The sequence below is a fragment of the Oryctolagus cuniculus genome, chromosome 15, assembly GCF_964237555.1.
Source record: "Oryctolagus cuniculus chromosome 15, mOryCun1.1, whole genome shotgun sequence".
In the NCBI taxonomy this organism is placed as follows: Eukaryota; Metazoa; Chordata; class Mammalia; order Lagomorpha; family Leporidae; genus Oryctolagus; species Oryctolagus cuniculus.
In genome coordinates, this window is record NC_091446.1 from 82,478,165 (window position 1) to 82,501,427 (window position 23,263).

Here is a 23,263-nt window from a genome sequence, read left to right on the forward strand (position 1 = left end):
GTCCAACCTCAGGCTGCCATCCCCCCTAGATGCCCTCATACCCAGTCCACGGTAATTCAGGGTCTCCAGCCTCCTGTGGGACGCTTCCTCCAGGCAGCCTTCCCTGACTGCCAGAGCCTTTGCACTTAGCTCCAATGTAACTCCTGACTCAGGGAATTAAATCTTCGAGCCAGCACACAGAAGCCCACCCAATCCCCTACCCCACAGGCACAGAAGTACCGTGGGTAGGCAAATGGACCAATGATTTGTAGCAAGCAAAGCACCCGCTGCTGTCGCTTTGCCAGCATCCTGGGTTGAAGCAAAACCAGCAAAGGGCTGAAAAGGAGCGAAGCCGTGACTGCCTGGGAAACCCAGCCCACGCAGCAGCCCCTTATCCTCCCCCACCCCTGCCCTCTCTGGGCCAGCACCCCACCCCCAGTCCCCTGCACGAACACAAGGACAGAGTCTGTGTCTTTCATTCTCTTTATTTCTCTGTGATGTGGGCGTCTGTGAGCCGCACGTGGTGGACGCGCCTGTTGCTGCTGGCATCACGACTTCCAAGGGCACCTCGGAGGCCCCCTCGCAGCCGCAGCAAAGCGAGGACGCGGGCGGCGGCCCGGCTCCCGGAGGCCGACTCCAGCCACGACAACGCGGACAGAAAGACCCGGGCAGCCGGGAGAACGGTCTAGAACTCCGTTCCATCGGGGTGGGGGGGACCTCTTCTGCCAGGGAGCACTTGGGCATTTCCAGCGTCGTCCGTGGGCCACGCGCCATGATCCACTCAAACACGAGCCTGCTGCAATCCACTGCATTTCCGGTCCCACCCGTGGCTTGCGTGGCCGGGCCAGTCCCAGATTCTGAAATAACTACAGTGCAGGGTCTGCTCTTTGGCCTGGCTCCTGGGGCCCCGGCAGCCCCTCTCCTGGGCAGGAGCTGTCCCCTCCCCTGGCCCCCACGGCGAGACCCCCGGTAGGCCTCGCCCGGCCCTAAAACGTCTTGCCCTCAAAGGCCTGGAGATTGAAGGCAGTGTCCAGAAACTTCTTCAGAGACACCAGGTGAGTGTTCCTATTTCCTGTGGCAGGTGCGGCAGCTGGGTCACGGCCGACATACCTGCAGGAGGCGGAGAGGCAGCTAAGGACATTCCAGAAAGATCTGGGCAGCTGGGGGAACATTCTAGAACTACTAGGGCGTGCCTGGCCTCACCACACACCCCCCCAGGGCTGCACAGCACACGCCTCCAAGGAGGTGGACACGGCCGCAGGACCCATCTGCCCACCTGGGCGCTGCTCCTGCTGAGAGCTACGGGGCCTGGGACGAACCTTGTCACCCAGCCACGGGCTAGGGAGCCACTGTCTCCTCCATGACGCTGCCCACGAGGACAGCAAATGGGGTCACAACCAAAGGCTGTAGGGGCCCGAGGCAGCTCCGAGCCCGCAGCGCCCCTCTCCCCACTTCGCAAAGACAGCCATTGCAGCTGCTGGGCACGCTGCACACTGAGCACCTGCTACGTGCCAGGCAGCTCCCCGGGCTCTCTGCAAGCGTCAGCTCTAACTCCTCATCGCCCTGCTGCAGGGATGAGGAGCCTCAGGCCCGGGCTGTGGGCCCGCAGGCGGTGCTGGCGGCTGCTGGTGGGTGAAGTGCACAGAGCCGGTCCCCGGCGGGTACCAGATGGGCCGGGTGCGGCCGAGGATGGTCATGAAGCGGGGGCTGATGTAGTCGTAGTAGCCCATGTTCTTGTGTTCCTCCTGGCACCACACCAGCTCGGCGCCCGGGTACCTCTCGGCCTCCTGCTTGATCAGGTCGAAGGGGAATGGCGAGATCTGCGGAGGAAAAGCGGGGATGGCTCGAGGGGGAGGGCTGCCCGCCCAGGATGCCCCGTCCAGGTCGCCCAGGACACCTGTCAAGGGCCCCGGCGATGCCCCAGCCCAGCCTGGCCCCAGCCTAGCACGCTGCCCCGAGTCGAGGCTGGGGACGCTGCCTCGCCTGTCGCCCTGCCGGGGCGCACCTGCTCCAGGCGTGTGATGGCCACCTGTTCCTCCAGGCCCCGGCCGCTGCGCTCCTTCACCAGGTCGTAGTACACCTTTCCCGTGCAGAAGATGAGCCGCCGCACCTGCCCGGGAGCCCGCGCCGCGGCCCCGTCCTCAGGAATCACCCGCTGGAAGCTGGTCCCTAGGGGGCCGACAGGGCATGGCGGGGGTAGCAGGAGCCAGTGGGGCTGAGGTGCCCACACCCCGCATCCCCACGCTCCCCCGGGCCACCGAGACTGACGCCAGGCTTGGGCCATGGCTCTAACAGAGATGGAGCCTGGTGCAGGAGACATGGCCATATGAGGAGTGAACCAGTGGATGGAAGACCTCTCTCTCTCTAACTCCGCCTTTCAAATAAATAAATAGATTTTTTTTAAAGATTTATTTATTTGAAAGAGTTACACAGAGAGAGGAGAGGCAGATAAAGAGAGAGAGAGAGAGAGAGAGAGAGAGAGTGTCTTCTATCTGCTAGCTCACTTCCCAGATGGCTACAATGGCTGGAGCTTCTCCAATCTGAAGCCAGAAGCTTCATCCAGGTCTCCCACATGCGTGCAGGGGCCCAAGGACTTGGGCCATCCTCCACTGCTTTCCCAGACCATAGCAGAGAGCTGGATCAGAAGTGGAGCAGCCGGGACACGAACTGGTGCCTATATAGAATGCCAACACCGCAGGCAATGGCTTTACCTGCTATGGCACAGCACCAGCCCCAAATAAATAAATCTTAAAAAAAAAAAAAAAAAAAAAAAAAAAACACGTATGGGAAAGAGCAAGATGAAAAAACTACAGAAAGCTACAAAGTATTTATACGCTGAAAAGAAAATATAGCAAATAAGCAGAAGAGGGAACATAAGATATTCCATTTCCAAAAAAGAAGATGAATGGATGAATGAATGAATGATACTCAGTGCAGCCTCGGCCGGCCTCCTGCCTCTGAACCCCCGTGCACAGCCAGGCCAGCCCTGCTGAGGGGCCCCAACATCCTCCTTGGGCTCTGCAGCCCTGAGCAGGTGACCACAGCAGCGATGGCTGGAGGGGGCTGGGGCCCAGAGAGGGGGGAGGCGGGAAGGGGGCCAGTCTGGGACGCACCGGAAACCATCTGGTCAAAGCTGGACTTGGCATCCGGGTGTCTCAGCAGCGACTTGGGAGTGAAGATGATGAGCTGGAAGGCAGACACGGGGCCGGCTGTCGGCTGCCCTGCCTGGCCCGGGCTCCCCTCCTCGGCCCGGGGGGGCGGCTCACCGGCTTGCGGAAGGGCAGCAGGATCTGCCGGCGCAGCACGTGGAAGTAGCTGGCCGGGGTGGAGCAGTTGGCCACGATCCAGTTGCAGTCGTACAGCTGGCTCACCTCGAAGTCCTTGCTGAACACCTGCCGGGGGCGGCCCGGTGGGAGGGGTCGGCGCCCTGCAGGCACGGCCAGGCCCGCCCCAGTCCTGGCAGCCAGTGGGCAGCACTCACAGGGTAGGCGTCCGAGTCGTCGTTGCTCATCTGCAGGAACCTCTCGGGCCTCGCGGAGGAGTGCTCGGGGCCCTGAAAGCCAACGCCAGATGCCCCGGCTGGCCCTGCAGGGGCCCCCGGGGCAGGGGGCCTCCCTGGGGAGTGCGGCAGGGAGGTGGGACAAGGGCACAGCCTGCAGGTGGGCCAGCCAGCTCCTCCGGGCCCCTCCTAGTCACTGCCTCCTGGGGCGGCAAGCATCCTTCGGGCCTGCCCTCTGCCCCACAGGTGGCGGCACAGAGGATGGGGGCTGGGGAAGGGCCTGTGCAGCACAGGCACCAATCCCAGCTGCTGGCTGTGTGACCCTCGGCGAGCCATCCCCCTCTCTGTGCCTCAGTCTCATCATCTGAAAAGTGGGGCCGTGCTCTGCAGGTACTGGAACAACGGAGACACAGGGGGGTCTGACGCCACGCCTGGCTCTCCCACGTGCCAGCTGCTTTGACTGCCGGCAGGAGCGTCATCGGGGGTGCAGGCCCGGGTGCCCGGCGCCCACCCGCCTCCCCCCGGCCCGCCGCAGGCCTCACCATGCCCTCCATGCCGTGGGGCAGCAGCAGTACGATGCCGTTGTGCCGCACCCACTTGGCCTGCCCGGTGCTGACGAACTGGTCGATGATGCACTGGGCCGTGTTGTGGAAGTCCCCGAACTGGGCCTCCCAGAGCACCAGGGCGTTGGGGCTGGCCATGGCGTAGCCGAGTTCAAAGCCTGAACAGAAGACACCGACCAGAGCTTGCTGCACACTGTCCCCAAGCGGCAGGGACTCCTGGGCACTCCCCACCCAGACGCCCCCCCCACCCAGCCTCCCCCACAGGCCAGGAAGAACCCGGGGAACTCCTTTCCTTCCTGGAGCTGGTGATAGGCCCAGGGATGCCCCCTCAGCCCTGGCATCACACATGGTCAAGTTCATCCTTATGTGGATCAGAGGCCAAGCCTGAAGATACCCCGGGGAGGCAGCAGGAACCATCTGCCAAGACCCCCGCCCCCACAGAGAGCTGCAGAGACGCCCTGGCCGCTGTCTCGGGCAGGTGGAGGGGGCATGAGCCGGCTGCACAGCGGCTGGGTCAGGCTGGGGACCAGTCGCTGGCTGTGTCCACCGTGGCCCCTGTTGGGCTTTTGGTCTGTGTCCATGGGGCTAGTGTCCTGGGACAGGCCTCAGACAAGCAGGACACAGACAGAGCCCGGGACCCCTGAGGGCACAGACAGGACAGGAGCATCCCCCCTACCCACCGTGGCCGCAGCCAGGGGCAGCCCAACCACCATCCCTGGGGGCCGTCCTGAGCCCCAGGCACCCCGGGCCTGAGGTTGGCCTTCCATGGCGCAGCTCTGGCCTTGGCTGGCCTGCGGGCACGGCTCTGACCCACCCAGGACTCCGTACTCCGAGAGCGAGCTGTTGCACACGGTGTAGGGTGCCTGGTCGGGCCACAGATGGTTCATGGGGACGCATGTCCTGCGGTCCACCTCCTGGTCGTGGAGGACGTGGTGCCGGTGACTGGGAGAGACAGAGTGGGGAGGGGCTGGCGGGCAGGCAGGTGGGCTGGCCCCCAGCCACTTCAATGGAGCAGGAGAGCAGGCGGCAGGGGGCTGGGAGCCATCTGGTCCCCCACCCCCACCCCAGGCTGCCTCCCTGGCCCCGCCCCTGCAGGCTGCTGTCCACACACAGCCTACCAGGGAGTCCTGGAATAAGAATGGCGAGTTGTGGCCTCTCCCTGCCCTGGCCTGCCTGAGCTCAGAGGGGCTGGCACAGTGAGGGGACCTCGAGGCTGGACCCCTGCCCCAGCCAGGCTCGGCAGCCACCCTGAGCTGGGTCGGGGTCTGCCGAAGGCTCAGGCCCAGTGGTCGGTGCTAGGCTCCGGCCCCGCGGGAGGCACACAGGACGTCTCGTGGCCCCTGGGGACTTGGCCTGGGGCAGCACTGTCTTGGTCACAGGCCCTTCTAGGGTGCCCCCACCGAGCTCCCCGGCGGGCCCTGTGGGGACCAGGCCAGTGCCCACGGGGCCAGGGCCCCAGGCTCACTCGGGCCTCACCTGAATGTGCCCCTCTCCACGTCCTGCCCGCTGAGCCGCACGTGGATGCCCTCCTTGAGCAGGGAGCCGAAGGCCATGTACTCTGCCAGTGCCCAGTCCGCTGTGCGCTTCCTGGTCATGTCCGCTCGGCCCCGCAGGATGCGGGAGAGGCCTGCAGAGGGGAGGGGCTGGCCTGAGGGCCATAGGACCGGCAACACGCCTGGGACCGCTCAACTCAGTGCGCAGAGCACAGATCCAGGCAGCAGGTCCCTGCCTCCTCCGCAGCCTCCCCCAGTGTGGTGGGTTGGCCGGCCCGCCCCTCAGGAAGGAGGAGCCAGCACCACAAGGCCAGCATCTGCCTCGGGCCACAGAGGGGAGGCCGACTGCCCCCATTCTCCAGGAGAGAAGACTGACGCTCGCAACAGGGAAAGCTGTTTTCTCAAGGGCACTCAACTATTGAGGCGCCTGGACTTGAACTCAGGCCCCTAGGCCCATGCTGTCAGAAGCCACGGTACCCACGGCTGGGGGCGCACTCTGCGACCAGGCCCTGGCCATCCAGGCCCATCCAGCAGGGGTGGGGCCACCTGGGGTCCATCCAGTCCACCACGGGCCCGCAGAGTCCTGCCCACTCCTGAGAAGCCTGTGCTAATGGAAGCCTGTCCCTAGCACCCCTGGAGAGTGTGCCATCTGCACTTGCCAGCGGCCCCACGCCCACCCTGACAGAAGCCCTCAGCACGGACCCCTCCCTAACCCTAACTCCAGGAGCCCAGGCCAGCCACATGGGGAACACAACCCCCGGCCCCCTCCCTGCGGGGCGGCGGCCTCACCCGTGTGGATGGTGAAGTCCTCCAGGGGCACGGAGCTGGCCACGCCGCCGATGTGGGTGAGCACGTCCTCGGGGACGCCCGTGGCCGGGCACGTCATGCTCTTGGGCTCCCCGTCCACATTAAAGAAACCTGCGAGGGCCAGAGGCTCTGTGGGGGCTCCGACCCTGACCCCCGCCCGGCACCGAGAGCCTGCAGCCTCTGGCATCCACAGTCCCCAGCTCGCCCCGAGCCTGCCCGTGGGACCAGAGGCAGCTGAACAATGCCAGCTGCAGCTCCTCCACTTGCCCAACACCCTCGCCCGGTCCTGGGGTCCCACCTGGCCCACCCTGCCCCCAGCCCTCACGTGCCCACCCCTGGAGCTATCTCCGCCCCTCCCCACCCCCACGCAGCCCTCCCTCTGCGGGAAGAAGCGGAGTGCACGGCTCCCAGGGGCAGCATCACCGCCGCTCTCCCCTTCCGGCATCCAACTGCAGGAAGGGCGCAGGGCAGAGCCCCGGCCTTGGGCCAGCCGCGGCGCGGCGCGCTCACCGGGCCAGGGGGAGTCCAGCCAGTGCTTAATGTGCAGGATCTTCTTGTCCTTGGACCTGCCGTAGGCCTCCTCACAGATGCGGTCATACTTGGCAATCTCCTCCTGCCGTCGGGACGAAGGGACGCGCAGAGCCAACAGCGAGGCTCAGGCCCCCTGAGCCTGACTCCCTCACCACGTTCTAGGTCTCTGTGGTTCAGAGGTCAGGGGGCCCCAAGGCGTGGCGGAGCCCGTGTGCTCTCAGTAAGGGGCCCGGGGAGACCCGGCAAAGACTCACAGAGCCCTCAGAGCCCCCCAACAGCGAGAGGACCAAAACGTCCCCAGATAACTGGGAACAAACCAACTGAGGGCCGCTTCCTACAGGAAGTCTTCCCGGAGTCGTGCCCCGAGCTGGGCTTCCTCTACTTCCCAGCATGCACTGCATCCCACCCAGCTGTAAGCACAGTCTTGGTTGTATCTGACAATGGAGGGCCCTACTGGCTACTTCTTTAAGCCCTCAGCGCCCAGCCCTCTGTCGGAGGGTCAGGCACGCGTGCACGCGGCCGCCTGCCCACCTCGAACTCCTGCAGCGTGACGGTGCCCTCGGCGATGAGCTTGTCGGCATACTTCTTGAGCACGGGCACCTGCCTGTGGATCTGCTTGTACATGAGCGGCTGCGTGAACATGGGCTCGTCCATCTCGTTGTGGCCCCGCCGGCGGTAGCACACCTGCAGGGGGGGCACCACCGCACCACTGGGCACATCCCCTGTGTCGCCCAATGGCACCCTGTAACCGCCCACCCGGGGGCACCCACGCGCTCGGCCCTGGGTGCTGAAGGCCTGGCCAGCTCTGCACAGCGGGGACGGCCCCCCAGGCCCCTACCCCGGCCGCAGCCCCCACACCCACCAGGTCCACGACGACGTCTTTGTTGAAGGTGTTCCTCCACTCGGCCGCCACGCTGCACACGTAGATTACAGCCTCCGGGTCGTCGGCGTTCACGTGGAAGATGGGCGCATTGACCACCCGGGCCACGTCGGTGGGGTACGGGGAGGAGCGGGCCATGCGGGGGTCCGTGGTGAAGCCGATCTGTGGGGGCGACAGCAGCCGGCCATGCCTCTCCATTACTTAGGGCCCCCATGGACAGTGCCGGCCTCAGAGGCTGGCGGGTCAAGAGCTGCAGTGGGGGCCATTGGGACGCCCAGGAGGCACATGGGGTCAAAGGGGTGACGGTCCAGTGAGACACAGCAGCAGCTCCCACAGGGGAGCCGCCCCGGGGGCAGTCCTGCAGGCTCCAACCGGAAACCTGAAACCCTAACCCTAAGCCTCATCCACTCACTGAGGGCAAGGACCACAGGCCGGGGAAAAGCCCAGCCCCACCAGCTGCTGCTCGTGCAACCTTCAATGTCCAAAGCCTCAGCATCCTTGGCTGTGCAGCACGCTCGTTAAGGCCTGGCCAAAAGGATTCTTCTAGAAGATGAAACTTCATGCAAATGAGGCAGCTAACGCAGCCTCTCCTGACCCCGGAGACCTGCACCAGGCTCAAAGCGCCGGCGCTGAGATCTGCCCACTAGCCCTGCCTCGTCTCATTGCAGGGCTGGGCAGGGAGCAGCCCGCCCCACAGCCAGCCTCCTGCTGGCTGCGTGGGACACACCCACTCCTTGCCTTCCACAAAACCTCCAGGATGCCACAGGTCGTCACCTGCCAGCATCCGCGGGGAGGGCACGTGTCCAGGACCCTTCTGAGGAGAGCAGACTGCGGATGCTGTGTGAAACAGGGTCGTATTGAAAAGTACCCTACACAGCGCCCCCTCCCCCTTAAATCACCTGCAGGTGACAATGCGTGACACAGGTGGCGAGGGGAGGGGGCGAGGGGACGGGGAGAGGAGCGGTACGGAGGCATTCTCCACCTGAGCCTGGCTGACTCTGCAGCGGGTGCAGAAACCACAAGTACAGACCCTGCGGCTATGGAGGGCTGATGACATCACACAGGCCACGAGACGGGCCCCTGCCTGAGGTCGCGTGCGCCCTGCAGCGAGTGGCACAGCAGGGGCTGAGAACCAGGGCCGCCCCCGCCCTGCAGCCCCGTGTGGTGCCGTGTCCCACCTGGTTGTTGACCACGACGTGCACGGTGCCGTTGGTGGTGTACGAGGGCAGGTCACTCAGGTGGAAGGTCTCATAGACCACACCTTGGCCGGCAAAGGCAGCATCTCCGTGGACCAAGATGGACATGACCTGCAGGGCACAGCGTTGAGCCGGGAGGGGCAGCTGGGGTCCAGCCTCTGTAGGCCAGCCCTGGCCCCGTGGCTGTGGGTGGAGACTCGGGGCCTGGGCCACCACCCTTCGGGGCCCAGCTCCTCGGTATCCTATCCCTGGAGGCCCAAACCCCGGCGCGTCCCCGTCCCCCGCAAGCTCACCTTTCTGCCCTGGGCGTCCCCGCGGTAGAACTGCTCGGCCTTGGTCTTGCCCTGCACCACGGGGTCCACAGCTTCCAAGTGGGAGGGGTTGGCGACGAGGGACAGAGCGATGTTCCTGTTGGTGACGCGGTTGATCCTCTCGTGGTACATGCCCAGGTGGTATTTGACGTCCCCGGAGCCCTGAAGGTCGAGCCGGGCTGTGAGGAGCCCGCCCCATCCCGTAGCAGGCAGGGGGAGGCACAGGAGGACACCCAAGCCCCCCCCCGCTGGGACAAACACCGCTGTGCTGCCCCTGGCCCGCCCCCTTCCGGCTGCTCCAGGCAGAGGCAGGCAGGCACGTTTCTCAGGGGCCTCGGCTCATCGGAGGTCCCTGTGCACCATCAAGGGCCGCACTCTCGGCATGGCTGGCCACAGCGTGGGCAGGTACCACGGGGGCCCCCAGGGACCACAGCATCCAGTGGCTGCAAGGGCAGGCAATGACGGACGGCTCCCAGTGGCACTGGGACCCCTGGCCAGGCCCCTAGAAAAATACCAGAGCTGAATCCCTACCTCACTCCCCATACCAGGGTAACCCTAACCCTACAGCCCTACCCCTACCCCTACCCCTACCCTTAATCCTACCCCTACCCCTATCCCTAATCCTAATCCTAACCCTAACCCTACCCCTAACCCCTAATCCTACCCCTACCCCTCCCTCTCCCCCTAACCCTCCCCCTAAGCACACATGGAGCGGACGGAGCCATGGTGGCATCGGAGTGGGCCGGGGGAGCCCAGCAGAGTTTCTGACCCACGAGGAGGGAAGGCCGACTTTTTCCAGACAACCCCCCCGGCCCAGAGACCATCCGAGGCAGGACGGTGGAAACAGCAAGTTTGCCATGGGGGAAAGCTAATGCAGGCAGACGTAGGGGGAAGAAATAGAGCTGAGGAAAAAATACTCATGTGACAAAGGCAGGCAAAGGGCGAACTCCCTCTTGTGCACAGCGCTTCTACAAATCAGTAAGCCCCAGTTAAAAAAGGAAAACATAATAATAACCCACAGAGGAGAAGCCACAGCCACCCAGGGGCACTTCCGGAGAAGGAAATACAGAGGATTCAAAATCACGTGCAAAGCTACTGGATTCACAACAGGGAACTGGATTAGAGCGAAGTCACCTTCGCGCCTCTTGCACTGGCAAAGGCGGAAGGAGCTAACAGTGAGCTAACAGCCCGGAAGCTCCCTCCCCATGGCCGGGTCCAGGGTGCGCCACCCACCTCGTCCGCTGCCTCCAGCTTGGGGTCAAACTGGCAGAAGATCTGCTCCAGGTCCTTGCGGATCACGTTGGCCAGCACGTTCAGCCTGCCCCTGCAGCAGAGGGGTTGCACTCTCACCAGCCCCCCAACCCCAACCCCGGCCCTGCCCGCCTGAGCCCCTGGAGCAGAGGGGCTGCACTCCCACCAGCCCCCCAACCCCGGCCCTGCCCGCCTGAGCCCCTGGAGCAGAGGGGCTGCACTCTCACTGGGCACCGGGCCCCCCAACCCCGGGCCCTGCCCGCCCGAGCCCCTGGAGCAGAGGGGCTGCACTCTCACCAGCCCCCAACCCCAACCCCGGCCCTGCCCGCCTGAGCCCCTGGAGCAGAGGGGCTGCACTCTCACTGGGCACCGGGCCCCCCAACCCCGGGCCCTGCCCGCCTGAGCCCCTGCAGCAGAGGGGCTGCGCTCCCACCAGCCCCCCAACCCCGGGCCCTGCCCGCCTGAGCCCCTGGAGCAGAGGGGCTGCACTCTCACTGGGCACCGGGCCCCCCAACCCCGGGCCCTGCCCGCCTCAGCCCCTGCAGCAGAGGGGCTGCGCTCCCACCAGCCCCCCAACCCCGGGCCCTGCCCGCCCGAGCCCCTGGAGCAAAGGGGCTGCACTCTCACCAGCCCCCAACCCCAACCCCGGCCCTGCCCGCCTGAGCCCCTGCAGCAGAGGGGCTGCGCTCCCACCAGCCCTCCAAACCCGGGCCCTGCCCGCCTGAGCCCCTGGAGCAAAGGGGCTGCACTCTCACCAGCCCCCAACCCCAACCCCGGCCCTGCCTGCCTGAGCCCCTGCAGCAGAGGGGCTGCACTCTCACTGGGCACCAGGCCCCCCAACCCCGGGCCCTGCACACCTGAGCCTCCCTGGAACCAGCATGGTGGGTGGGGACCCAGGCCTGCACAGACCCTGTCTGCGTAGCTCCCCTGGGGAAGGACAGCCCCTCCCCCACAGCACGGGCCTGCAGGAGCCCTGAGAACACCCTCAGCCCCTTTCAGCAAAGCCTCCATCCCCAGGGTCCCCTCCCCTCACGCCGAATGCCTGCCCAGCTCCAGCCCACGGGCCCTGGTGCCGCCCCACCTGCACCACCCCCGCCTGCCAGGCGCCATCCTCTCCTTGCTGCTGTGGGCCACCGGCCCAGCTCTGCCTGACTCTCTCAGCAGATCTGGGCATTTCCAGGCCCCTCGGAGCACAGAGCTGGTGACCGACAAACCCCGCGGGACAGGGACCCCCCTGAGCTGACACAGCCCTGGGCATCAGCTCTCTGGTCACAGCCGCTCAGCGCATCCTCGGGTGGCCCTTTCAACAGGCCCTGGGCCACCGTGGGCGCCCCCAGCCAGGTTGGATTCCCTAAGAGCCCACAGACTCTGGCTCAGATAGGGCCATCCCCTGAGTCTTCTCCAAGGTCAGAGGAAATAGGCAGTCAGCTTGTAGCCAGGACGGAGCCCCTCGGCTCACCTCCGGGGAGGCCACCCCAGGGCCAGCTGCCTAGGCCCTGCCTTCCCTGGGACAGGCCCCTCCACATCCCCTTGTCCTTGGAACCCTCGAGAAGCATCCTGAACCTCTTTGTGAAATTCTGGCGATGAGGCCTGAAGGAATGGGATCCTGGGAGAATCTGCCTAGTCCTGGCCCCCGGGAGCTCTGGCCAAGCACTTGGCTCTTTCTGGGATGGGCAGGCCAGGCCCAGGGACTCTGAGAACTTTCTGGGCCACCTGCCTCTGAGCCCTGGTCCTACCAACGCCCCTGCTCTGATCTCCACCTGTCTGCCGGGCCTGGCGCGAGGACACGGCTGCGGGGGCCCACCTGTGCGGCATCCCCAAGATAACGTTCTCAATGCCCATCTCGCTGGACTTGTCGATGATGGTCTTCAGAGCGGGGATCATGACCTCACAGCCCTCCAGGCCAAACCGCTTCTCCGAGGACCACTTCCGGGCCAAGAAGTCTTCAAATCTGCGTGCGAGAAGAGGAAGGAAGCAATGGAGCGGGACATGGCTGGCGCCCAGGACACAGAAAGCCACAAACCACCCGTGTCCTGCACAGCCCAGGGCCACCCCCCACTCCAGGCACCACGCCACCCCCACCCTGCAGGAAACCCAGGACGGAGGGAGGCTGAGGTCCTTCCAGCTGAACCACAGACCTCAGCCCACCCCTGCTCCTGCAGCCTCCCCGCTCCTCTTCATGGCCACGTTTCTCCGACAAGTCATCTCCACCCCTCTCAGCCCACTGCCCACCTGCCCCACACTGCCAAGGGCCCTCACGCCATGCTCCATGGACCCCTTCCCAGCTGGACTCAACCACGCCATGCTGAAGAGGCCACTTGGGTGCTCCTTGAAGCCCCCACCGTCCTGGGCAGACCCAGCGTGGAGGACCCAGTGGGCAGAGCCAGGAGGTGCCCTCTCCATACCAGGGACAGCTTTGTGTCCAAGCATTGCCGCAGCCACATCCTGTCCCTCCGCCTTTGCTCAGAGCGTCCCCCTGCTGTCACATTCCTGGGCCCGGGGCACCTGGCGCCAGGAGGCCCTCCCCACAGCTGGGGCCCGGGGGTCTGACCTCATGGAGCGCACCAGCCGAGCCAGCAGGGTCCGCTTCTCCTCGCTGGAGAACCGCATCACACCAGGCGTCTCAAACTTCTGCCGGATCCACTGGCACTGCTCCGCGTCGTTGATGAACATGAACTCCAGGCCGACGTGCTGGCAGTAGGTGCTCTGGGGCGGGGGGACAAGTTGGACTCCACGGGCAGCCAGGACAGTGGGGGCACAACGGCCCTCCCTCCTCCAGAGACCCCCATGAGGTGTGCCCCCCCACACCTAGGCACCTGCCAGGGCTCACCTCCAGGCGCCGGATGATCTCCCGCAGGGAGAGGGTGCTCTCGGAGCCCCCGATAAAGGTGGTGGTGGGCAGCTGGAACTCCTTATCCAGGTCGGACTCCCGCAGGTCGTAGAAGGCTGCAGGAGGAGGGAGCTCGGGCCAAGGTGGAGTCCACCGGTCTCCCTGCCGTGCCCTCCCCGCAAGCCCAAGCCTGGAAGCTCCAGGCCCCTCTGCCTTGGGGGGCAGGAAGTCGTCGGACCCCTGATGCCATGATGGGGGCTGGGACAAGCCTCTCCCGCTCGCTGAGCAAGGTGCACCAGCCAGGAAAGTCCGGGAGTGGCCCCCTCTAGCAGGTGGGCAAAGGGTGGAAGGAGCTGGGTGCTCCCAAAGGCACCGAAGGCTCAGGGGCCTCCAGGGCCCGGGTGTCCCGCGCACAGCCGCCGGAGGCAGCTCGCGCTGGCGCCACCAGGGCAGCAGGACAAGGCCTGACTCTCACCCAACTTATCGATGGTTGTGATCAAGTCCGAGGGAACAAAGGAGTCCAGGTCTGCATCCAGGATGCCCAGGGGGTCCAGCTGCGCCACGTGGTGGCCCCGGATCTGGGCAGAGGGAAAAGGGTAGGGCTGGGCAGGGCTGGGATCCAACTGAATGGACCCCTTCCCTGAGAATGAGGCTCAGCCACACGCCTCCGCCCCACAGCTGCTGCAGCACGGCCTAGGAGACCCCCAAGTCTACCTTCCTGCTGACGCACGCCCCGCCTTGGAGGCAGGAGATGGCTCACACAGCTGGGTCCCTGTCGCCCACATGCGACACCTGGGCTGAGTCCCTAGTTCCCAGCTTCAGCCTGGTTTGGCCCCAGCCATCGTGGATATTTGGGGAGTCTATCACCAGATGAGAGCTCTCTCTCTCTCTCTCTTTGCCTCTTAAATAATAAATATAAATTAATAAATTTAAAAATTAAATATAAATTTGGTACAAAAAAACTCTGAAATCCATTCATACAAAGGGTCTTCCAAAAGTTCATGGAAAAGGCATTTTAAGAGAAAACGGGATGGGTGTTGTGGCACGGCAGGTGCTGTGACGCAACGGGTGAAGCCACCCACATCCCGTATTACGGTGCCACTTAGAGTCCTGGCGCCTCCACTTCCAACGCGGCTTCCTGCTAATGCATCCTGGGAGGCAGCCAGTGCCTGGGCCCCAGCAACCCGTGTGGGAGACCCAGATGGAGTTCCAGGTTCCTGGCTTCCGCCTGGCCCAGCCCTGGCTGATGCAGGCGTTTGTGAAGTGAGCTGGCAGATGGAAGACTGATCTCTCTGCCCCTTGTTCTGCCTTTGAAATAGATAAAAATAAAGATATCTTTTTTTTTTTGACAGGCAGAGTGGACAGTGAGAGAGAGAGACAGAGAGAAAGGTCTTCCTTTTGCCGTTGGTTCACCCTCCAATGGCCGGTGCGGCCGGCGCGCTGCGGCCTGCGCACTGCGCTAATCCAATGGCGGAGCCAGGTACTTATCCTGGTCTCCCATGGGGTGCAGGGCCCAAGCACTTGGGCCATCCTCCACTGCACTCCCTGGCCACAGCAGAGAGCTGGCCTGGAAGGGGGCAACCGGGACAGAATCCGGCACCCCGACTGGGACTAGAACCCGGTGTGCCAGAGCTGCAAGGCAGAGGATTAGCCTAGTGAGCCACGATAAAGACATCTTAAAAAAATTCCTGGGGCTGGCCCTGTGGCATAGAGGGTTAAGCCTCTGCCTGCAGTGTTGGCGTCCTATATGGGTGCTGGTTCGAGTCCCAGCTGCTCTTCTTCTGATCCAGCTCTCTGCTACGGCTTGGGAAAGCAGCAGAAGATGGCTCGGGTCCTTGGGTCCCTGCACCCACATGGGAGACCCAGAAGAAGCTCCTGGCTTTGGATCAGCTCTGCTCCGGCCATTGCAGCCATTTGGGGAGTGAACCAGCAGATGGAAGACCTTTCTGTCTCCCCTTCCGTCTGTAACTCTGACTCTCAAGTAAAGAAATAAAATCTTAAAAAAAAATTTCTCAGCAGGGGCCAGCATTGTAGCACTGCCTGCATTGCCAGCAGCCCACATCAGCCAGTTAGAGTCCTGGCTGCTCCACTTCTGATCCAGCTTCCTGACAATGAGCCTGGGAAGGCAGCTGATGATGGTCCAAGTATTCGGACCCCTGACACTCATGTGGGAGACTCAGATGAAGCTCCTGGCTCCTGGCTCCAGCCTGGCACAGACCTGGCTGTAGTGGTCATTTGGGGAGTGGACCAGCAGATACAAGATCTCTCTCTCCTTCCCTCCCTTTCTCTCTCTCTCTCTCTCTCTTTCCCTTAATCACTTTGCCTTTCTAATAAGTAAGTCTTTAAAAAAAAACTCTTAGTTATGCAAGAATTTTGTCTGTTAAAAAATAGATGTCAAATTTTTATATCAAAATAAACTTGTTTCTTAATTCTATTTTTCCATGAAGTTTTTAAAGTCCTCTCATATACAAATACATATATGCATTAGAAAAGTAATCATAAGGAAATCCTAAGATAAGAAAGATTATCTACGTGGAAAAGGAAAAAAAAAAAAGCAGGAGGAGGAACGGGCAGAGTTAAATGCCAGACTGTGCAGCATATATCTTGCTTACAAGATTGGATTCTGGAACCTCGCACGTATTTTACATTGCTTTAAAATGAGATTGAATTTTAAAAATTGAAAGTACAATGCAAAAGTGGACGGCCATTTAGCGACCCAGCTACAGGGAAAGGAACTATTCCAACTGACTGAGAGAATATTCCCTAAAGCAACAGCGAGCTGCAGGAGACATTCATAAAGCCTTGTCTGGACCACTCGGCAGTGAGAGCCCTTGAACTGGTGCTCTGATAATAAATAAAATCACCTTCGAGTTACGTGTCGATGGTGGCCAGGGAACACACATGCATTTTGTGTTGGAAGGGGGTCCTATCCCCAGGAGATCCCATTATACACACACACACAAATAGCCCCAAATCTGGAAAACCCCAAAACCTAAACCCTTGTGGTCCCAAGCATTTTGGATGAACGCGTGGATCCAGGGCTGCAGAACATTGGCGTGCCCGTCACCATCAGCACGGAAAGCAAGAGAAGTCAAAACTGTACCCCGCTGAGCCTCCGGAGCCGACAACCAATTTGCAGAAATCACAGGGACAAAAGGGGAGGGGCCAAATGACAACCACAGGGGCACAGGCAGCAAAATCCAGTCTCAGAAAAACGCTCCAGGACAAACAGCCTGGCTTCTTGCACAAAAAACAAGTTGGCAAGGGCTGAACCTCCAGAGCGTAGGAAACTTAAGAGCCCCGTCAGCGTCTTGCAATCTGGGGGTTTATCCTGGAGCTTGCTTCAGACGAGCTCTGGGAAGAAATCCTAAGCCAGAAGGCAGACAGAACCCGTGCGTCTAGTACCGTCAAGGATCACGGCCACTATTTTTGGAGGGCACGGGATGCGCCATCTTCTCTGAGACTTTATCTCTAGAAATACACATGGAAAGGCTGGAGGAATGAGACAATGGGCTCTCTGGGGTTTGCTTCACAACGTCTGGCTGTGGGCAGGAACTGAGCCGGGGGAAGTCACAAGGGCCTCGTGTTGACGGGTGTGGCAGGTCACTACCCCAGCCTTTCTCCCCTTTTCTGCGTGTACAACTGTCCAAAATACGCCGCTTTTTTCCATGCAACGTACACAAGCCTCAAACTGGATTTTTGTGTTTCTTCCTGGTTGGGGGCGGGGGAGGTGCCCAGCCCTCCTGCTGGGTGCTCACCCATGCTAGGCCACGGAGGCCGGGCCACCAGCCACGCTGCTCCTCTGCCTTAGGCAAATTCAGAGCAAAACTCGCCTGAATCCAGAAACCAACCACTTTGCTGGGAAGACTCACAAGTGCTCGGTCCTGGCTGCAAAACAAAGCAAGGGCAGAGCCAGGGGCCCACACGCCGGCTGGGGCCTTGGATTGTACAGGAGAGCTTTACAAATGTATTTCCAGTTCATTGTCCAAGTCCCCGGAGAGATCACGTTCTGCTTCCTTCTGCCAGCCAGGAAAAACACAGCGCATGTTGAGTGCCCCTTATCCGAAATGCTCAGGATCAGAAGCGTTGGGGGATTTTTGGGGTCAGATTTCGGAATATTCGTATACAGCTAATGAGATTATCGTGGGAAGGGGACCCACGCCTGACCGTGACATGCATCTGCTTCATCTGTAAGGGGCTTGCGAAAGGTTCTGGTCAACGCAAATATCCTTCCTTCCATCTGTCCACAAGCTCTCTGAAGCCCCTCAGGGGAGGAAGTCCCGCTGTGGCATCAGAAACTTACACGTTGGCTCGGAGCTCAATTTGGAACTCCCATTTTTGGGGGTGAGGGACACTCGCCTGCTCGGAGGTGGCAGGGAGCCCAGGCCAGCTCACCTGCCCTCCCCCGCTGCCTGGGGGACCCGCTTCCATCCGCGCCATCTCCATTTGCTCATGCATCCCGCTCCCCAGCCCTGCAGGGACTTGCTGCTCCCTCCCACGGGGTCTCGGCAGAGGCGCGTCAAGTTTCCCTTACGGAATGCCTCCTGCCACCGGTTCCCACGGAGACGACGCAGACTGCACTTGCTAGGGCATGAACACGAACACGCAGAGCAGCCCTCCGGCCAGTCCCATTCGGTCAAGGCCGGGAACAGGCACCCGGCGTGGGACAGCCTGCAAGCAGCAGCTGGGAGGCACCGGGCCGTTTGCTAACTTATTCTTTCACGCCATGAACACGAGTTAAGCACCTGCTGTCTATCAGTCCCTGTGCTCCTGGAATGCCCTGGCTGAAGGAGAAAACACACATTAACCAAGGTCGACACTGGAGGTTCGGTGAGCCTGTACACTCACTCCAGGAACCCAGGGTACACAACATCCCGGGAGACAGCACACGCGCAAACAAGTCGGTATACACAGGAATGGCCGCTCTGAGCGGCTGGACGGAGGGCTCAGGGGAGGCCTCTCCAGGGAGAGACAGCAAGAGACCCCCCTCTCCCCCCGCTGCCCTCACCTGGTAGGCCCGAATCAGGGACTGCACAGCCAGGTGGTCCTCCACCAGCTTGCTGGTCTTGGTCCGGCCGGAGCCCAGGGCTCTGCTCTCCGGGACGACAGATGGAGACGACGACTGGGTGGGGCCAGGAGAGGCTTCCTCACTGGCTCTCCGGAAGAAGCTGTCCCAGGACTGAGCAGGGCAGAAGCAAGGGTACAGCCAGGTCAGGGCCCGTGACAAGGCACAGCGGCTTTGGGTTTCCGTCCTGGGCCCCCACCCCAGCCCAGCCCCTCTCGGGACTCAGCCTGCTATGGTGGGGGCAGGAAGGTGGGCCCAGGGGCTTCAGGCATAACATTCTCACACCCCCAAGGGCGGCAGGAGGCTCCGTGCAGGGCAAACGTGGCAGACAGAACCTCAGCAGTTCTGCTGGTCACTGATTCTACAGAATTCGTGTACACGTGTGCCTACGCATGCCTATAGCGGTTACTTCGAAAGGTTCACGGAAAACGCGATTGGAAAATGGATTTATTTGGGAGCCCCCCAAATTTGAAATCTGCACACAAGGACCTTTTAGAAAGGTCACAGAAAATAGTATAATACTCTGTGTGGATTTCCAAAGTTTTGTCACCAAAATGAATTTAGCTTTTCATTCCATTTCCCATGAACTTTTTGACAACAGGAAACGGATGAGATGAGCAAATGCGTATTTACGTTAGGCAGTCTTAAAAATGACATGGTGTCCTTAGTACTGTGCATACCAAATACTGCCCAGATACTACTGTCAAGACAACACAGAAGACACATGCCCCGCTGCTCTCTGTGCAGATGCAAAAAGCAGAAGCAGCAGGTCCTGTGGCACAGCGGGTTAAGCTGCCACCTGCAGCACCGGCATCCCCTATGGGCACTGGTTCGAGTCCCAGCTGCTCCACTTATGATCCAGCTCCCTGCTAATGTGCCTGGGAAAGCAGCAGAAGATGGCCCAAGTGCTTAGGCTCCTGCCACCCACATGGGAGTCCCAGATGGAGTTCCTGGCTCTTGGCTTCAGCCTGGTCCAGCCCTAGCAGTTGTAGGTATGTAGGCATAAACCAGTGTCTGGAAGATCTCTCTCCTCTCTGTCTTCCCTCTCTCTGTGTAACTCTGCTTTTCAACTAACTAAATAAATCTTTAATAAAAATTTTTTAAAGAGTAGCAGCATAGACAGTTCCATGTGCTTTCCTCCACACCCATTCGGGACTGGTGGAGAATCAGCCAGTACAGCCCTATGGAAAGCAATCTGGCGATACCCATCAAAACCGCACACACGCAGAAGGGTGCTTAGCCCACTGGTTAAGACACCACGCCCACATGGGAGTGCCTGGGTTCCGCCCTGGCTCCACTTCTGATTCCGCGGGGAGATCTCGGAGTCCTTTCTGCACGGAGCAGGAGTCTGGACTCTCACTCTGATGTAGAGGAGGGCCAGCCCAGAATCACATCGGCAGTGAGTTTCCCTCGCAAGGCCTCACGGGCGTGCAGGAGGAATGAAGACTAAGTTGGGGGCGCAGGGACCTGAGCCGACACAGGACGGGCCGGGAGGCAGCCAGGTGGCCAGGTCACGTAACTCTCATATTCTAGTTCCTCTGCAGAGTGTGAGGGGAGGGGGCGGGGGCAGTTTCACCCTGCCACCAGATTTAGTTCTTTATTTTATCAGGTCGATGTGTTCATAAACATGTATGCCCCTACTTACACAGTGTACAAGGGCCACCTCTCAACAGCATAGGCTAACAGAGGGACAGGGGTAGGTGTGGCGGGCAGGGACGTGATGGCGGCCAGGGCGGGTCCCAATAACGGCCTCTCAAGCACGACTACCTCCCACTGCTGTCTCAGCAACAGGAATCAAACGTGCTGTTCCCATCCAACATGAGGACAGGGTCTTCCCTGGACAGGGACCACGTGCCTGGGCCCTAGGGCGGGCACAGGCTGCTTCTGCCCACCACCCCAGCCCCGAGACCCCAGCAGGCAGGACAGGGGCACCAACCTTGTGCACACTCTGGGGGTCTTCCAACCAGGCGAAATACATCTCCTCCATGTAACTGGAGACGCCTCCACCTCTACTGCCTGGGGAGGCGGCTGGGGGCTCAGAGGACCTGCGGCGGCAGCTCGACACCTGGACACGAGGTGTGGCCAGGAGCCTGGCGGCCTGGGCCCCCAGCAGGGACGGCAGCAGCCTCAGGCGGCTCATCCTGGACACGGGCAATGAGGGACAGGTATAAACCATGGCGCGGGGCAGAGGGCGGCTCCGACACCCAGACACTTGTTGGTCCTACGGGGTGGGTGGCCCTGGGCGAGGCAGTGATGAGATACAGCGGGGATGGGACGCTCTCCCAGCCCTCCTGGGGTCACTGACAGTGGTAGAGCCCAGCTCTGCCCATGCTCCCTCCCTGCCAGTGCCCCTGCCTGGTGCAGACTTGCACCACCCGGGCCCTGGAGCTCGCCCACTCGGGGGGTCACAGGGCACGTGCAGGCAGCAACCCCAAGGAGGGGTGGGCTCACAGCCAAGGAGCCTGCCAGGGGCTGGATGAAAAGGCAGAGTGAGAGGGGACAAGCAGAGGGGAGGGAAGATAGAGACGCACTCTCAGGAGGCTCATGGCACAGCTGGGCCACCAGTCACCGTGACCAAAAGTGACCAGCGACTCCCCAGGTTTGCTGGGACAGCGGCGGGCCGCTCTGGCCCCAAGGCCCATGCCCACAGCTGTCCACCAGGACAAATGTCACTGCAGACACCCAGCAGCCCAGGGGGTACACACAAGCTGGGCAGCCTCCCAGACTGGCAGGAACCAGAACCAGAACTCACGCCCCCCTCCCCATGACGGCATCTGTCCTTTCCTGGAGAGCCTGGGTTCGGGCCCACTGAGGCTGCTGCTGCCCGCACATCCCAGCTACCTCAAGTCAGGTGGGACCTCTGTTAGTGCACCCCCCCCCCCACTGCTCCAGCCCGGGCACTGCAGGGACACAGCAACCAGTGCCCTTCTGTCCAGAGAGCCGGGTATGGCCCCTGGCACAGCTCAGCGACCCAGGAAAAAAAAAATCCATTCTGGGAGTAACTGGCTCCCTGGGCCTGGCCCTGGGCCAATGCCCCTGGCAAAGTCTGCTCAGCCAATGGGCCACTTCCCCAGCCCCCCAGAGACTTTCCACTGAGGGGACAGGAGGGCCCGAGCCCCACACAGAGCAGGCCACAGCCCTGGCAGCCTCCCCCCCCCACACACTCACATGAGCCAAGAGAGGAGGGGAGGGCCTCAGTGGACGGAGGGTGGGCTCCTGGGGGGCACCCAGCAGCAAGTCTGAACACAGTAGAGTTAAAAAAAAAAAAAAAAGTGTTCCACTGAGCTTAATAGAACTCTGAGCCCCACATGCCCCAAGCTTCCTCCCACCTGCTAAGTCTGGAAGCAGCTGCAGGCTACGGGCCCAGCTCCCCCCAGCCAGCTGTGCCAGGCCCTGCAGTGAGGGCCACCTGGGCTGCTTCTGGGGCTTGCACGGACTTCTCTTAGGGCCGGTGCACGCTCCACCACCCCCACCCCCACCAGGGAACTGGAAAGAGCTGGGATAGTTCCAGCCTCGCTCGCCCAGTGTGGGAACACAGTGTTTCACCAACACCGAACAGGCTGGAGCAGCCAGGGAACGCTGCAATGGCCTTCACCCGGCCTGGCAGGAGGGGCCAGCTGGCCACCACTCCCCACCCCCACTCCAGCAGGGTCTGCAGACATAGGATCCCTGGAGGACTCCAGTCTGTAGCCCCTGAGGCCCCGGGCCAGCCCTGCCAGGTCCCATCCATACAAAGACAGCAGGAAAGTGTGAGTTGGGAGCCCTATGTCAGCCCCCTCCCCAGACAGCCAGCCCCCCAGGGGAATAGCATAGCTGCTATGGGCAGCTCTAGAAGCAGCCCCAATCCAACCCCAATCCCAGCAGCGCATACACCCCTGACCGCTAGGTCTGGGGGTGGTCTGGGGAGGCCTGCACCCTACTGCAGCCTGGGCCTGGGCAGGAGAGGAGAGGGGAGAGGAGGGGAGGGGAATGGAGGGCAGGGGGGAGGGGAAGGGAGGGACCCTTCACTAGGGACCCTCCCTTGACCTCAGAGAAATCTGGACTGAAGCCCTACTGCGGCCCTGAGTTGTGCGGACTGCACGGCTCTGCTGGACAATCCATCCCAGCTGCACTGTGCACGCACACGCACAGGGAAGGTGGGGCGCAGCGCAGGGGGCAGGCTGGCACGCAGGGCACCGATGCCAGGCAGCGGGGAGGTGCAAAGGTAGATGGGGCCCGTTCCAAGGCCGTGAGAGCAGGCAGGCGGGGGTTGGGGGTCAGAGGGCCACTTGGCATCGGTTAATGACGCGCGCGTGCTGGGTTAGCCCCTCCCCCGCACATCCCCGCGAGGAGGGACACGCACTTCCCATGCCGGGGTACCTCAGTTTCCCTATCTGTGACTGGGGGTCGCCCACGAGGCTCTGACGCTGCCCTCGGCCCCACCAGGAGCGCACACGCACCCTCCGAGAACCTGCGCGGCTCTCACAGCCCGGGACCCCACGCAGGTCCCTCCCCGACCCTGCGTTTGCCGGCTCGGACAGGGGCTTGGGTGGCTGGAGTCCCCCCGGAGAGTCCGCAGCCAGCCAGAGGCGGAGCCAAGGTCACGCTCATTCCCGCCCCCACCCAGGCGGGGCCCGGCTCAGAACTGCGGGACCCCGGAAAGGAGAGCAGCGGAGGGGCCGACCCCCGAGACGGCGGGCGAAGGGGCGGCGCAGGGGCCGGCCGGGGGCGGGCCGCTGCGCTCACCGGGCGGGTGGGGGTCGGCACGGCGGCGGCGGCGGTGGCGGCGGCGGCTCGGTCCGGAGGCTGCGGGTCAGGGGCCGCGCGCCGCGCCAGTCCTGCGGGTCACGTGGACGCCGCCCGCGAGCGCGCGCCCCGG

At 62.4% G+C, this 23,263-nt stretch overlaps 1 protein-coding gene across 2 annotated transcripts; it reads right to left on the minus strand.

Annotated features, from left to right (window-relative positions):
- Positions 1-446: 446 nt before the first annotated feature.
- Positions 447-23,263, minus strand: OGDHL (oxoglutarate dehydrogenase L). 2 transcript variants are annotated; one of them, XM_070058368.1, is made up of 24 exons: positions 23,131-23,263; positions 21,574-21,644; positions 20,342-20,546; positions 18,349-18,519; positions 13,816-13,918; positions 13,341-13,456; positions 13,062-13,216; positions 12,315-12,461; positions 10,493-10,583; positions 9,242-9,421; positions 8,931-9,059; positions 7,735-7,914; positions 7,404-7,556; positions 6,852-6,954; positions 6,324-6,452; positions 5,518-5,668; positions 4,856-4,983; positions 4,021-4,199; positions 3,461-3,532; positions 3,246-3,371; positions 3,093-3,165; positions 1,985-2,148; positions 1,645-1,799; positions 447-1,089 (listed from the first exon to the last, which is right to left on the minus strand). In XM_070058368.1, coding segments are annotated over exons 2-24 (3,036 nt in total). In that variant the 5' UTR covers positions 21,576-21,644; positions 23,131-23,263; the 3' UTR covers positions 447-965. The 2 variants fall into 2 exon arrangements, with proteins under 2 accessions (XP_069914469.1, XP_069914470.1); XM_070058369.1 differs by lacking the exon at positions 21,574-21,644 and having other exon boundaries at positions 23,131-23,249.